The sequence below is a fragment of the Archocentrus centrarchus genome, chromosome 17, assembly GCF_007364275.1.
Source record: "Archocentrus centrarchus isolate MPI-CPG fArcCen1 chromosome 17, fArcCen1, whole genome shotgun sequence".
Classification (NCBI taxonomy): domain Eukaryota; kingdom Metazoa; phylum Chordata; class Actinopteri; order Cichliformes; family Cichlidae; genus Archocentrus; species Archocentrus centrarchus.
Genome location: NC_044362.1, coordinates 8,670,295 through 8,687,556, shown reverse-complemented (window position 1 = coordinate 8,687,556; position 17,262 = coordinate 8,670,295). Strand labels below are relative to the sequence as shown.

Here is a 17,262-nt window from a genome sequence, read left to right as displayed (position 1 = left end):
TGCCTCTTAAATTGGTGGAGAAATTCCAGACAGGCTTAAGTCCAAGGTCTCCTCTCCTCAGACATCCAGTATTTCAGTGGCTGGTAGTCTTGTGAAACAACAGCAGGCAGCTTCTCTACCCTGGGGACAGAGTGATTGTAATGCTTTTAGGGTTTAATGCTTTCAGGGTATTTATAGATCTCTGAGGGATGCTGAGTGCTCTCTCTCTCTCTCTCTGTCTCTTTCTCTCTGCCTCTTTTCCTCTCTTGCCAACTCCCATCTTGGTGTCGTGTTCACAGCTTTTTATCAAATTGCACAGCGAGAAATGTGAAACAGGTACCACACGCTGCAGTCCAAACATGGGGGGCCTCTATGTGAAAGTGACAGATAAGTCATTATCAGGTTTCAGTACTTCAGCAAAAGAAAAAAAAAAAAACTGTATTCACCTCCATGTTGTACATTTTGCATATGGTATCCGGTCTATCAGGTGGTATTGTTATGTGGTATTCCTCTCAGGGTGGTACTACAACTTGTGGTTTTGTTTGTTGGAGCGATTAACACGCACTTCGCTCACCAGGCGAAAGCGGCACTCATGAATGATGTTTGAATAATAGAGTATTTGTGTATTTTAAACATTCATTTTCCAAACATTTTCAAAGCAAAAGAAACCCAGTAATGTCTAAACGAATGGGTCTAATTTGCAGCCTGTATTTTTACAGTACACCATGACTTATAGACTCGAATTTAGAGTCTCCTGGAATCAAATATGATGAGTTTGCTGTTATTGAATGAAAGCTGCAAGCACAGTTTGACTTCCTAAGGCCCTATTTTTGTGCTGGTACAAAGCCAGCATTATGCAATCAATTCTCACGTAGCTTTTTCTACCCAGACCTTTGAATCACCCTCTGTGTTAACAATTTGTTTAGAGATTTATATGTTTGAGACAGATAGGAATATCATCTTGGTTAAGACTTTCTGTAGTTACTGGGAAAAAACACATGAACTGATCTGAGAAAATGCTGCTGCGCTGTTTGATGTTAGTGATTAGCCAGGGAGAAAATGCAAACCCGAAGTGCCAAAAACTGCAGTTCCTCTAGTGGCCACTTGAGGCTGGCCCCAAAAGTGAGTCAGTCCCCAATTACTGCGGTGTTAAAATGCTCAGTTTCAGTGATGAAATCAACTTGTTTGCAGACTGTTACGCAAAAACAACCACAGATAAAACAAACAAAACCATCGTTATTTTTCCATCCATCGCGACGGGGTTGCAGCCCACCTCAGCTGTCACATGATCAGAGGTGGGGTGCAAATTTGACACATAGAGAAATACACATTCACACCTCTGGTTAATTTGGAATTACCAGTTAACCTAACCTGCGTGTCTGTGGACTGTGGGAGGAAATCGGAGTATCCGTGAAGCGCCCACATGGGCCAGTGGATTCAAACCCAGGACTTTTCTACTGCGAGGCAACAGTGCTAACCACTGCGTCATTTCTTTTGATTTTCAGTATATTCAGTATAGTAGAAAATTGCAATTAATAATCCATCTACTGAAGTGAAAATCATGCCTCACTGTACTTCAGATGCACATCATATAGTACAATGTGAAGATACAGTACTTCAGTACTTGCCTAGTATTTTTCTCAGTAAATCAGTTCTTCTGTTTTTTCTGTTATTTATGTGATGCTAGTTTATAATGTGATAATCACATTGAACACAGATGTTTGGGAACTCACTGAGAAATGCAAACAGATGTCATTATGTTGCATGTACATAAAAAAATAAGTACACCTGTGTGCTGTGCAGACTGATGATTTTTTTTATTTAAGGAGACATGCTAGAGGTGGCACAGTGGTGCAATGGTTAACACTGTTACTTCACAGCAAGAAGGTCCTGGGTTCAAATCTAGGCTGGGGCCTTTCTGTGAGGAGTTTGCATGTTCTCCCCTTGTCTGCGTGGGTTCTCTCTGGGTACTCTAGCTTCTTCTCACAGTCCAAAGACATGCACTGGGTTAGGCTAACTGGGGTTTCTACATTGCCTGTAGGTGAGTGTAAAAGGTTGTGTTAGACTGGCAACCTGTCCAGGGTGAGTCCTGCCTTTCACCCTATGGCATCAGGTGTCATGAGAAGTACATAAAGAATTCCCATAGTCAAGAGAATATTAAAATTATTGTTTTTGAAGTAGCAGCAACATTATAACTGTCACAAAATACACATAATTTACATTGAATATTTGACAGCGCGCTGTCCACAAGAGTGGATAAAATTTCTGAAAATGAAATGCAAACATATTCTACATTTATAATATTAGAATAGCATTTTTTACAAGCATAAGCTTGTAAAAAATTAGATTTGAGCAGGTAAGATTGATCTGAGAAAATCCAAAAATCAGGCGTTGGGTAAAACATCCTCTCCATATGATAAATAAGGCTGTTAGGCTTTCTGTGATTGGCAATGCAACCTTGAACTCAAGCCCAGATTTTCAGGAAAAAAGTGGAATTGAAGCCCCCCCCACCCACGCCACCACCACCACCACTTTGTCGAAAGTAAGATGCAATTATAAAATACTTTCTCCCTTTGAGCATGCAATCTGATCAAGGTAATCCATCAAAGTGAGACATGTCAAGCGACCATTTCACAGCCCTTTAATAGTGGATGAGGAGAAAAGAAAAAAAAAAGCGAGGCTGGTCTTGGCACCATTAAATTCTCCGGCTTTAGATGTGTGTGAGTGTGTATGGGTATATATAATTTTGCTGGAGCAGCTCTGGTGATGGAAGACATATGGAGCAGTGTGCTTGTGAGGCAGTTTAGAAGTGCTCGGTGACATTAATCTCGTTTTGATGGTCCATGTCAATCTTCTTTGTGACATGCATGTTTTCTGTATTTTACACATGGGAACTAGTTCTGAGAGATTAATGGGCAAATTTACAGAACCCTTGAAGTCCTGTAGAGTGATTTTTTTTTTTCCTTTAAATCTCCTGCTCACAAGATAATAACATGTATGCACCTGATCTCAGAGGCTCTTTAGACAGGTAGGTTGTTCTGCACATTAAATTTTAAATGAACTTGTCAAACATTTAAAAAGTTGCTTCCTCTTCTCAGAAAACAGCAATACTGTACCTTTCATACAAGGCCCAAACATGTGCAATTAACTTATTTTACAGTCTTGTTTGCTGTGTCTTACAATCCACTGGGGAACCAGAAACGCCTTCTGCTGTGATAGCACAGTCGAGTTTAATAAATGCAACAATTTGGATGCTGGGAGCCCAATAAAGATCTAAAAAAAAAGCCATCATATTTCATCCTTGCCTACCTCAGTGTCCCTGGGAATGTGTTATCTTAATGAGTCTTCACTTCCTTTGGAGTAAGCAGAAAATAAGTTCATAACACATGCTTAGTGTGCTTTTGTGGCTGATAGCCATCCATCCATCCATCCATCCATCTGAGATGAAAAACATCTTGGCCAGATTAATTCTCAGTGCTCCTTCCTGTGTTTTGCAGACTTTAATTTCACAGGTATGCTTATCTCCTGAGAGAGAAGACATGCAAATCAACACTCAAAGATTTACTCCAGCAGTAGATGAACTGCAGCTTGCTCTGCTTCAGTTTGCTGTTTTAATACGTGCTGGGCTCCCATTCCTGTTGTGTATGGAAAACGTGATTCCACAAAGGAGGGAGCTTGCATGCAAATGACATGTTTTGAGAAAACACCCTAATACTGTTGAAGGATTTAGTCACTCAAGCAGCAACACAATTGCTTGGACATTTGAAGTTAGAAACCCCCAAACTATGATTCATCCGCCCATAGGGATGTGGAGAAGTTTAACACCTTTTGTACTGTGTGTGTGTGTGTGTGTGTGTGTGTGTGTGTGTGTGTGTGTGTGTGTGTGTGTGTGTGTGTGTGTGTGTGTGTGTGTGTGTGTAGGCACGCACCCAGATTTCTTTGCACTATGTGTTTGCCACTAAATTTACTTTATTTTCACAGATAAAGTGAATGAGCTTTGCCACTTTTAGAGAGAATGAGACACTCTCCTCTCTTGCAGACCTATTTTTAGCCACTCGAGCAGCACGGCACACGGGGTGACAATGTTGGCCAGTTGGTCGTTTGCTTCACCATGTTTGTCCAAACCGAAATGCCTCAGCAGCTAAAGCACCGGAGGAACATTTTAACAGGCTTTCATGATCCACACAAAATGAATAATACCCACATGAGCAGCTATATTGTGTGCTTACTGATAATTAGCAAATATTGCCAAGCTGGAAGCACCACCTTCTGAATGACAACATGGTAACTTAACCCTTTAGCAACCAAAATTTACGACCCTCCCCCTTTTCAAAAACAAGGATACTTTTTTAATGGCTCTGTTTGTTTTATCATAGCAATACTGTTTCATTTGTTTCTTCTGCATTCATAGAATTCTGTGTTTAGGTTTCTGTGTAAGTTTCCTTTGAATTTTTTTGATGTTTGAAGTTTTTTATTCTTATTTTCAGGTGCTCAAATATTCAAACTGAATTTCTATTATTACTGTTGCACCCCCCCCCCCCCCCCCCCCCCCCTCGCAGTACCACTGCTGAGTATAATTTTAGAAATCCCTTGGTTTCCTGGTTTCAGTCATTTCCTGCTTTACTTTGGTAATCATGTGTCTCTGATATGATATGATGTGTTTAGTTTTAGTTCCTCCCTGTCTGATTTTCCCTATTGTCTCCATCTGTGTCTCATTACCTTCCTGTGTCGGATTCCCTGATAGCCTTCACGTGTATAAATAGACCTGGCTTCACTACAGCCTTTCTCAGGTAGTCTGTTGTTGCCTCTTGAAATTCAGCATTTTATTATTGGAGTATCCTTTGATTATTGCCTTTTTCTTGGACTTTTTCTTTGGCTCCTGAGTCTGCATTTGGATCCTGTAACCTTGTATTTCATGACAGAGGTAGATTGTGACTATTTGTCCTTGAAAAGCACTTAATAAATAAACTTTACTTACTTACTCACTAACCAATTGGTCACAGCCGATGGCTGTTCCTGACTAAGTCTGGTTCCTGTTAAAGGGAAGTTCTTCCTTCCCATCGCGGCCAAGCGCTTGCTTCTAGGGAATCATCAGATTGTAGGACTCTTCGTTGTGAGGTCTTTACAATATAAAATGGATTGACCTGACTGTTGTTAACTGGTATTATATACACAGGTATGTAAATAAAAGTAAACATATATGATACAAGTGGTGAGGCAGAGGAGTTTGAGAGGGATACAAAAATGACTGAAAACACAAATTTATATAATTGTATATGGCACAAATGTCTGGGATTTTCTTGTCTGCTTTTTGGGTGGGGGGGTGGGGGGGGGGGGTGAGAGGTCTTTTTTTATATCACTAAACCCAAAATAAGCATACCCATCTGACAGCAGCAGTACCTGCTAAGCTCTATCGCTGTCTGTACCTCATAAGAGAAATGCCAGAAAGAGGTGAAGTCTCTGAGGTGTTCAGCTCACATACTGTCTTCCAAAAACACAAAACATGGAAGCATCATAACTCCCAGGTCTGTTTGCCTTTAGTGGTACACCACGGAAGCAATGATTTACTGTATCTGTTTTTTCTCTCAACCACTGAACTTAGTTCAGACATTTATAGCCTCTGCAGATCATCCCTGCTGCTTGCTGCTCCCCACTTTGGAGATTTGGGCCCATTTGTCAGCTTTATAAAACTGATCAGTGCAGAAGTTCAGCAGAAAGCTTTAGCATGCAGAAGTTATTCACTTAAAAATAAATAAAATAAGCATTTTTCAAAAGGACATGTTGTTAAAGTAGAGTTTAGCTGAAGTACCACACTTTCATGTTTTATGCTTGATCTAAGCAAAAAATATATTTCTCTGATGCATCGCTTTGTGGAAATTATTTACCAAATTAGTCCGTTACCTTGACCAGGTTGAATATTAAAGTAGAAAAGCTGCAAATCTGATGATAGCGGTGGCGCTCGCCCACTGACCCCAACGACCTCTGGCGCTAGACCAGAGGCTCAGGGGGAGGGGGGGCAAAATTAGTTAGAAAACATTAATTCATTTTATATTGTTTAATATGTTAGAAACCTCTCTTTTCTTTAGACTACTGGGGTGCAGCATCTTACAGTTTATTTGCTTCCAGGTATGGCTGAAGTCAGACGGTAGCTAGCTTAGCTTACCATAAATAGTAGAAAGAGAGGTCAAAGAGTTACTGCACCCCTGTTTTATAGAGATATGCCTACCACCATCATTTAAAATACATAACATCGAACATATGTCTTGTTTTATGAGCACAGTTTTATGTAACCTGTGACACTAAACATATTGAGCATGCTAGTTTTTCTTCTGCTTCCACTATTGCTAAACTAAATAAAGTCAAAACAGTAACTCTCAGCCAAAAGACAAATAAGTATTGTTCTCAGAAACATACTTCAAACAGGAGTTTGGTTTTGAATAATATGAATATAAAATGACTTTGTCAGTAGCTGATTTATGTGCTATGAATACAGTCTGACTGTTTTCCAGAGCGGCACTCCCACAGGGGATGCTGTTTTTACCAGGCATGCAATATAATGCACTATTTATGAATGTTCATGTGATATTTATTGCAGCTTTATTTGGTCTAAGTATGTGCATTCACATGAGTGTACGGTGTCCACACTGGTGCCTGTGTGTGTTGTTAAGTGTGTTTAAGCTCCAGAAGGTCTCTAAGCCCATGTAGCTCTCACAGTCATAAATGCAAGCTGGAATTATGTAGGCGCACTTAAATTCTGCAAACAACCCTTAATTCTTAATTTAGATATTAATTAGTTTCCCTGTTACTTGGCGAGGGCCTGTGATTTCCCCTGACACCGGGCATGTTTGTAACTGGGACGTCTGCTGCTTCATGCTGCAGAGAAACATGTAGGAGACTCAATAACACCACTGAAACACATTTATTAACTGAGACCAAAGGCAGTGGCTCTGAGAAGAAGAAACACATACAGTAGGAACAGTAAACCACTTTATTCAGATTGTGCTGTCTATGTTAGCTCCTGGGACCCATTATATGATTCAGATTCTTTGATTTTTTTTGGTGATGGATGAAAACTCAGTGAAGCACTGTAGCACGTGTGCCGTCTTCTGCATTATAAATTGTATACCTTGCTACATCTGAGCCAGATCTTAAAGACATTTTCCTATGAATACAAATATTTTGAAACCTCTACATAGATTATACTTACTACAGTGGAAAGCTAATGCTTATTTTGAAGCCAGAATTGCTAAAAATGTAAATGTTCAGCAAACGTTCAACACAATAAAAGTGACTCTAATTTTGATTTCATATTAGGTTGGACCTGGAGCACTTCCAACTCCAAGCAGAAACGAGATTAAATTTAACCTGCACGTGCTCGGTAGGATCCTCTGTGTGTGTGTACGTATGTGTGTGTGTCTGCCGCAGGCTCATTTTATTATGGCAGAGGTTTTGAACAAAAAAAAGAAAAAAGAAAAGAAAACTCTGATTCTGAGGTACAAAACGTAATCGTTGAATGCACAGCATTTTTCTTCTGCTATCTTAAGTTAAAGGTGACTTGAACTTAATACTTGTAGCAAGTTCATCTTCAGGTTCTTGTTTAAAAATTAACTTGAATAACTTCCAAATATAGTCTGTTGCTAGGTAGCACACAAGATTTCATCTGGGCTGCAAGATCTGGTGTGGTAACGCAGGGTTACAAACAGGCCCAGCATAAGCACCTTGTGTGTCTGCTGACATGTTAAAAGGTTGCATTATAATAAATGGATTTTTTCAAATAAAGCAGCTCATTGATAAATGCTTTGTAGAATAAAGTCTCTATTTATTTAAACAATCTTGGATATTGATAGAAAGTGTGAACAATACTTAGTCTATGAAGGCAAAGTTTCTGTAGGTGGTTTAAAGGGATTTCATGAGATCCAATCAAACCCAAATCCATTTTCTTCCACTGCTCCAATTCAGGGTGGTGAGGTGCCTGAAGCCTATCCCACCTGTAATGGGGTAAGAGATGGGGTACACCAGTCCATCAGGCCTATGATGGACAGGATGACTATTCACACCTATGGCCAGTTTAGAATAACCAGTTAACCTCACATCCTCGGACTGTGGGAGGAAGCTTGAGTACCTGGAGAGAACCTATGCAGGTGTGGGGCGAACATGCAAACTCCACACAGAAAGGCCCCGGCTGGCACATTTGAACCCAGGACCTTGTTGCTGTGAGGTGATAGTGCCAACCACTGCACCACTGTGCAACCGACCAGTTTTCTTCCTTAAAAAAAGAAAAGGTTTCTGACTTTATGATAAAGTATCTCTACAGGTAATTTTCTCTAAATTAAAAATAAACAACCTAATTTTAAAACTTCTCAAGCTGGAATCAGCAAATTTGGATCTTTTATTGATTTAAATTGTTGCTGATCAGATAACCTGATCTCTAACTCATCATTTGAGCTTCAGGGGGGAAAAAATAGGTTTATTTTTGCTTCTGTTTTTATCACTGCAGTGTTTGTATTTTGTTCTGATTCTGACATTGAAAACACCAGGGAGAATTTATCATTTCACGCCCACTTGCTTTTGGATTCAAGAAGCAAACGGAGCTGAGTCGGCTGAGCGATCGTCTTCATCCTCCTCCATCCTGTTTTTTCACGTTCACGTAATTTACTCCACAGTTTCTCACTTTTATAGTCATATAACCACCTCCTGTGATAATCCTGTTGATTACAACCAAAAAAGGGTAACTTAAAAAAAAACAAAACTAATTTCCAGGTGTCTCTCTCTCTGTTCTTTCTCTTCCAGTGCACTCCCATTGTTGGCCATGGATTTGTGTTGGACAAGTACAAGTGCCAGTGCAGGAGAGGATTTTACCATCCGAGCCGAGTGGCGCTCAATGGCTTTAAAAGTAGGTTACAAAGCTCCCTGTAATAAAAAAAAAAAATGCATATTGCAGTGAGCTGTCAGATCAAAACTTTGAGTCTTTCAAAAGCAAGCTTCAGGGAATTATGAAAAAAGAGGAAAACAACCACCTTTTTTCAGCTGACAGTCACACATTTTGTTTGAAATTCTTGTTACAGCTTTGAGGGGGTATCCTGGGGTTTGTGAGGTTATGAAACCTCAAGCTCCAGTCAAAGGAGTTTGACTGTTCTTATTGTTGAAACGTCTACTATGTGTCTATTCTGAGCTCTAGTGAAAGCCACAGGTGGCATTTGAATCACAGACCTGTTGGATTGTGTGATGGCTGTAGACATAGAGCACAATGTTGAATAAATTTGAATAAATGTTTAGTCACACTTTATTTGACCATTTGCTAGACCATGTCCCCCTCCGCAGTTACTATTGCTACACCTGTCAGTTTTTCTGTTCTCAAAAGGCACCTGGTGGCAATGTCACGGTGAGGACTGAAATGCAGGACACTGCAGACTGAGGGGAGCCTTTGTGGCTGATGAAAAGTCCCAAAGCAAACACTTACATGCAGCAAAAACCAGGGTGAAAATGCTTTGTTGATGCCAGAGGTCAGAGGAGAATGGCCAGACTGCTCTGAGCTGATAGGTAGGCAACAGTAACTCATATAACCACTCATTACAACCAAGGTATGCAGATGAGCATCTCTGAATGCACAACAGACTTGAACCTTGAAGCAGATGGGCTGCAGCAGCAGAAGACCACACCGGGTGCCCCTGCTGTCACCTAAAAACAGGAAACTGAGGCTACAATCCACACTGGCTCACCAATGCTGGGCGATAGATTATTGGAAAAGTGTTGCCTGGTCTGATTTCTGCTGGTCGATTTCTGCTGTGAAATGCTTGATACATTTTGCTCTGTATCCACGGTTCAAGCTGCTGCTGGTGGTGTAACCGTGTGGGAGATATTTTCTTGGCACACGTTGGACCTCTTAGTACCAAGTGAGCAAAGTTTAAACAGCACAGCTTCCCTGAGTGTTGTTGCTGACCATGTCCATCCCTTTATAACCACGGTGCACCCATCCTCTGATGGCTGCTTCCAGCAGGATGACACACCATGTCATAAAGCTCAGATTGTCTCAAACTTGTTTCTTGATCATGACAGTGACTTCATTGTACTCAAATGGCCTGCACAGTAGCCAGATCTAAATCCATTAGGGCACCTTTGGGATGTGGTGGAATGGGAAATTCATATAACGGATGTACATCTGCATCAACTGTGTGATGCTATCATGTCAGTGTGTCAGTGTGGGCCAAAATCTGGCCCAGCACCTTATTGAATCAATGCCACAAAGAATTAAGACAGTTCTGAAGGCAAGAGAGGTCCAACCACGGTCCAACCTGGTGCCAGGAAGATGTACTGGTGTGTGTATATACACAGAGGTCTGATTAGGGAATTGTTACAACAGGGGAAAGTGACAGGTGTGCATAATCAGCACAGGTGAAAGTAATCAAGGCAATCAGATAGACAGGAAACATGTCAAACCAAGACAAGAAAAAAAAAACCTTCAAAGTAAAACAGGAAATGAACATGATAACTAATACAGACATGAATAGTAACCCTTAGAGAGATTTCAACACAGAGAAACCAAGGCATCAACACAGAAATAAGGCAGAGGCAGAAACAGACAGGGAAACTCTGAGGGAACTAAAGACTAATAGAAATAAAGCCATGAACCAAAAACACAAGCTTGCAGAACTGAAACTCATCACTGGAACAACTATAAAGTCAAAACAGAAATCAAAGATGATGCCATAATAAATAAAACAAAAACAGAATCCAACGAAGGCAAAAACAAAACTTTAAACTCCAACAGTAAAAGAGAACTTGAAACCCAAACTCAAATACAGAGGGAGCCCTGAGGCCATGACAGTTAAACTCTTTGGAAACTGCGTCTTTGACCTCAAATAGCGGTAAATGAAAACAAGTTTCTGATTTCTCAGTTTTGAAAACAAGAATGCTGTATAACGATATTACATATGCTGTTCATTTTTATCTCTTTATTTTAATTCTTGGACTCTACTAGAGCAGCTTTTCATGATTCCAAGTTCAAAATAATCATCACAATCTTATACTGGGCCTTTGTGCGGTTATCCTCTGTCTGACGTTCAGCTCGCTTCGCTCTCGCTTTAAGACAGCTTTCTTTGAATCAGCTTCCCCTTTTCAACCAGCAGGTCTGAACAGCAGGTGGGTGGGGCTCCTGTGTGGTCTGCCTGAGATGACCACTTTAAGGATATCCAATCTCACTGTCACAACAGAGCCAAGATTAGAGCGCTTAGAGCAGTCGGAGCTTTTGGCATTGATCACATTTTGTTAAAATTTTGGCCACGTTTAATATGAGTATCTGTCATTGTGACAGAACGACAGAAAATAAGGAAAAGCAAAAGTCCATGTTATGCAGATGAATGGCACACAGTATGCAGGGTAAAAGGTGTATTATAATATGTTTCTGAATAAAAATATTATCTAGCTATTCATTCTATTATTCTGTTAAACCACAATATGGTGTAATTCTATGCACCCTGCACGATTTGGTTGCTTCCTGTTGAAAATATTTGACATTTAACACATGATTAAAGTTGTATTTTAATGCATGCTTGCAAATAAAAATAGATGTTGGATAACAATCAGAATCAGAATCAGAATCAGAAGGTTTTTATTGCCATATGGGTGAACAGGTTCACAGCATTAGGAAATTGCTGCGGTACTTCGTGCTTACAGAAAGAAACAAATAAGTATAAAAACTATAAGACAATATACAAGTATACAAATTGCAAATATACAGAGATATTAGAGCTATAACTGTAGCACAATATTACAAAATTACAAAATATACAGTGCAGAGACTAATTAAAAGATAGAAGAATGTAGACTATATTCCACTAATATGTACATCAGTGCAGTCAGACAGGTGCATAGACATAGGGTCATCAGCGTTTGTGGAGGGTGGTGGTAACAGTCTTAGGGTAATTGTTCATGAGTCCAACAGCAGAGGGGAAGAAACTGTTCTTATGGCGGGAGGTTCTGGTCCGTATGGACCGTAGCCTCCTGCCTGAGGGGAGAGGGTCAAAAAGTCTGTGCCCAGGGTGAGAGTGGTCGGCTGTGATCCGACCTGCACGCCCCAGTGTCCTGGAGGTGTACAGGTCCTGGAGAGATGGGAGGTTACAGCCAATCACCTTCTCAGCAGAGTGCACAACGCGCTGTAGTCTCTGTTTGTCCCTAGTGGTGGCTCCAGCGTACCACACAGTGATGGAGGAGGTGAGGATGGACTCAATGATGGCAGTATAGAACTGCACCATGGTCCTTGCTGGCAAGTTGAATTTCTTCAACTGCCGCAGGAAGTACATCCTCTGCTGGGCCTTTTTGATGACAGAGGTGATGGTGGGCTCCCACTTGAGGTCCTGGGTGATGGTAGTTCCCAGGAAGCGAGAAGAGTCCACTGTGGTGATGGGGGTGTCAGTCAGGATGATGGAGGGTAGAGGGGCTGTGTGCTTCCTAAAGTCCACTATAATCTCCACTGTCTTCTGGGCGTTCAGTACCAGGTTATTGTGGCTGCACCAGGACGCCAGACGTTTGACCTCCATCCTGTAGGCCGACTCGTCCCCGTCTGAGATAAGTCCGATGAGAGTCAACAAAGGAAGTTTGCTAATGTTACACTCCCCAGCTCTGCTTTGGGTGGAATTTGCAATGTGCTTTCAATGAATAGCGGGGGAGAGCTGCTAAAATTCTGAAAACATGTTCAATTAACCCATAATTCCACATAGAAATGTTCATGTGAGACCCGGTGAAGGCAAATGAGACCACAAAAGCACAACCTATGAGCAAAAATCAGTCTTTACAATTTTCAGTACACAAATGATCAGTCCAAGAAATCCGACTTTGGAGCACATTAGGAGCAGGCTGAGGGTCAACCTAGAAAACAGGCAAACGCAGGTTCTACAGAGAGAAACAATGTATAAAGGCAAAGTGGTGCAGAGGAAAGACATGGAGTAAATACAAAAAAGGTGAAAATAAGGCGCAGGTAACACAGTTCAGAGGGAAACCACAAACACAGGAAGAGAGGACTGAAAAAATAAGAGAGGTAAGTTTATCAAGAATAAAAGATGAAACAAGTAAATAAAAACTTTGAAAAAGGGAAAAACGTGTCATAAAGAGAAGGATGAGATGTGACAGTAATGACATGCCTCTAGCCTTTGGAAATGGCTCAGTTACTGATGCAGGCAGTTAACTAGTCAGCCAGGTATGTTAATGTTTGCAGCTGGTAAACACAGTTTAATTTACGTCATTCCTTTTCACTCGTGCCTGGTTTAGCAAAAACACAAGAGGACACAAACTTCTGGGCTCTTTACACACTAAAGTACAGCTCTTATTAGAACCCTCTACACATTTCTTGAATATATGGAGAAATCCTAAGCTACACAGGGCTTCAGGGCATTTGCTAAACTACATACAGTATGAAGAATTGATGTTCAGGAGAGCAGTTTAGCAAAGAGTAAGTTGTTATTGGCTGTCCTACAGCTCCGGCAATCAATCTTATTTTCCCCGTATTCCTTATTTTTCATTCAGGTGCAAGAAACAAGAAAAAAAATCTAAATTTGTGCACCCTTTTGACCTTGGATCATTTCTCTGTTGATGTTCTGCTTTTCACACTTGCACTTCTCAAATATATCGTTAACTTTAGCCCCCTGGTTGTGCTTTGTATTTGAATTTCTGTTTTCTTGACTGAAAGCGCTGCAGTGTCCTCGGACAGAAAGCCCGGCCCTGATGAGCAATATAATCATTCAACTGCGGTGGTTCTCATCCCTGACTCCAACAATGCAGCACCCCAGGGGGGATGATATGCTAAGCTGGAGCTTTATTATAATGCAGCGTGATGAAGGCTGTAGTCAAAAGGCTCAGTCTGTGAAGAGACTCATCTTCCAAACCCCATGCAGATCAACTCTTTAAAAAATCACTGTGACTCAGATTGCCTGCAACCCTGATGTCCTCTCCTGGAACATCTGTCTTATTCCTTGGGCATTACGCAGTTACGAAGAATGGTAGTCATATTAAAAATCACTTTTCTGCAATTACAATGCCTTTTCACTTGCAAGAGTTTACGTGGTTGAAAGGACTGCCTGTGCTCAAACAGAGAAGCGTGGCATCGCTGCAAACATCCGGCCCCCATGACAGATGTGCACAAAACGAGCTGAGATTTCTTCTGTTCGCTCTCAAGCTACCGTGAGCACGATCTGATCCTCAAATGAAACAAGAGGCACAAATATATGTTGATGATGAGATTTCTGTTGTTAGTGATAAGGATGGACAGGATCAGGAATGAGTATAAGATCCCTCCAGCAGCTCGGGTCGGAGGGTTCAGGGACAAAATAAGAGAGGTGAGATTGAGCTGTGCAGAGGAGAGATGCTGAGTGAATGATGCTGAAGATGGAGCTGCCAGGAGAGAGGAAATAGGAAAAGGATGTGGTGAAAAGAGGACATGCACACAAATGTGGTGTGACAGAGAAGGATGCAGAGGACAGGAGGAGATTAAAACAAATGATCTACTGTGGTGACCCCTAACTGGAGCAGCTGAAAGAAGGAAAAAGTAGTTCTCCATAATCTGAGTAACAGTTTGCAATAAGTAGCCACTTTAAAACTACATTTTGCATTTCAAGTATTTATCTTTTTTTTATATACTTTCTTTTACTAGGCCACACACACTTTATAACAATCAGAGAAATTCAGTCTTTGCTGTATGTGAGTCAAAGAAAAATGTCCTTGCTGTAAGTCAGTAATGGAGTAATTTCAACTGCCGTGATGCACGTGTGCCAACAACTCAACAAATGGGCTGTGGGCTAAAACGTGGCCGAGCTAAAGCGAGGTCTAGTTTGACTCAGCTTGACTCATGCACCACAGGTGGTGCTTATTTATTGACATCTTGCGTGACTTGGAAGTAGATGGAAACTGACAAGCTTGGGTTCAGGACTGTCAAAAGTACATGCAGAATGGGCCGTGGGGGTGGTTTTAGATATTTTCTCATCTGTTTTATACTGAAACAGACTTCTTTCCATCTGGACTTACTCTCTTTGTACTTTGTTTCTTTCACCACTACTGATTTCCACCTAGACCTTTATTCCTTTTTTGTTGACATAAGTACATTGTTGAAATAATGTATTTTGCTGGCAGCTAAACTACATTAACTGGCCGTTTCATTAGGTACAATTTGCTAGTACCAGGTTGGACTCCCTTTTGCCTTCAGAACTGCTTTAATTCTTCCTGGCATAGACTCAAGAAAGGTTCCTCAGACATTTTGGTCCAGATTAACATGATAGCATCACAGAACTGATGCAGATTTGTCAGCTGCTCATCCATGATGTGAATCTCCTGTTCCACCACATCCCAAAGGTGCTCTATTGGATTGAGATCGGGTGACTGTGGAGGTCACTGAGTACAGTGAACTCGCTGTCATGTTCAAGAAATCAGTTTGAGATGATTTGAGCTTTGTGATGTTATGCTGCTGGAAGCAGCCATCAGAAGATGGGCACACTGTGGCCATAAAAGGATGGACATGGTCAGGAACAAAACTTATGTAGGCCGTGGCTTTTAAATGATACAAAGTGTGCCCAGAAAATATCCCCCACACCGTTACACCACCACGAGCCCGAGCCGTTGATACAAGGCAAAATGGATCCACGCTTTGATGTTGTTCACACCGTATTCTGACCCTACCACCTGACCGTTGCAGCAGAAATGGAGCCTCATCAGTTCAGGTCAGTCTTTTACTGTCCAGTTTTGGTTAGCCTCAGTTTCCTGTTCTTAGCTGGCATCTGACATCAACAAGGCATTTTCACCCAGTGAACTACTGCTCACTGGATATTTTCTCTTTTTCAGTCCATTGTCTGTAAACCCTAGAGATGGTTTTGTGGGAAAATCCCAGTTGATCAGCAGTTTCTGAAATCCTCAGAGCAACCTATCTGGCACCAACAACTATGTCACGGTCAAAGTCACTTAAATCACTTTTCCTCCTCATTCTGCATCAGTTTGAAGCAGGGTGTCTCGACCACGTCTGCCTGCCTAAAATCTAATGGGGTGGTACCATGTGATTGGCTACTTAGGTATTTGCATTAAAAACCAACTGACACACACACACACACTCACACACACACATATATGAGAAGATATTCAACTTCTCAGAGCAGAAATACCTAATTTCATATCACAATTACCTCCTCGCATTCTTTTCTCAACCAAATGAAACTACAACGACTACATAAATTTACTTCTTGCTTAATTTTTTTAAACTATTATCCAAGTAATTTCAGCACATTCTCGTACAGTCACGCTCTGTGTTTGCATGCTGTATGAGCTCCGGGACTTACAGAGGAATTACATGCTTATCAAACATCATTTTCTCAAGGAGCTGCATGTCTGTGTTTGAAAATGAAGGATTTTAGCTACAGATTGACTGCAAATCCCACCGCAGTTGACATATCCCAGAATTAAGAATTATATTTCTTGCATCATCTGTCGTGTTGTCGCACGTAGTTGATTGAATTCAGGTTTCAAAGGAACCAGTTCATGCTAAATATGAACATTCTCAAAGGAAAAAAAAAATATATGGAGAGAATTGATAAACCCCATCCAAATCCAAGTGTGTCACATGCTGATATTACAACAATTATGCAAACAAGACTGAGGAAGAGAGCAGTGACACAATATTGTATCTTCCTCGCCTTCATTATCCATCATTTGCTTAATTACAGGATGCATTCTTGTAATTATTTCCCTGAGGCTTTTTGATTCATTGACTTGATGCTTTCTTTGCCTTGAAATTGATTAACTGAGCATTTAATAAGGAGTCAGTCTGTGACAGCTAAATGCAAATTAATTGCAGTGCTAATCAGACCTGTGTCCTGAGATGTGATTAAATATGAATTTGGAAAGGTTTTCTTTCACTGAACTTGAAGAACACGAGATAACTGATAAAGAGACGACACTAAAGTGTCTTCACATCTTCAGGTAAGGAGCAGGGCTCTCACAGAGACGAATCCTCCGACATGTCCAGCAAGTGCCTGCCGTGCCGCGCGGGCTGCCCCTACTGCCGGGATGACACACCCTGCCTGGTGCAGGAGGACGGCGCTCTGCGGCTCTCTGTGGCCTCCTTCCAGGGTCTCTGCATGATGCTGGACCTGGCCAGCATGGTGGTGGTCTACCACTTCAGGAGAAACAAGGTAAAGAGGGAGCAAAAATGTGGCTGCTTTTCTAATGAGAACAAGTACATGCTTAAGTACTTATTCAACTACTTAGTTTAGGCTTTGGAGGGAGTTTTGGAGGGTGTAGTGATATCAGCAG

General features: G+C 41.2%; 1 protein-coding gene across 1 annotated transcript in view; it reads left to right on the top strand.

Annotated features, from left to right (window-relative positions):
* Positions 1–17,262, top strand: part of gpr158b (G protein-coupled receptor 158b) — a 67,490-nt gene that overhangs the window by 16,160 nt on the left and 34,068 nt on the right. Inside the window, exons 4-5 of the mRNA XM_030751522.1 lie at positions 8,770–8,872; positions 16,930–17,141. Of these exons, the coding sequence (XP_030607382.1) occupies positions 8,770–8,872; positions 16,930–17,141 (315 nt within the window). The remainder of the gene's footprint in view (positions 1–8,769; positions 8,873–16,929; positions 17,142–17,262) is intronic.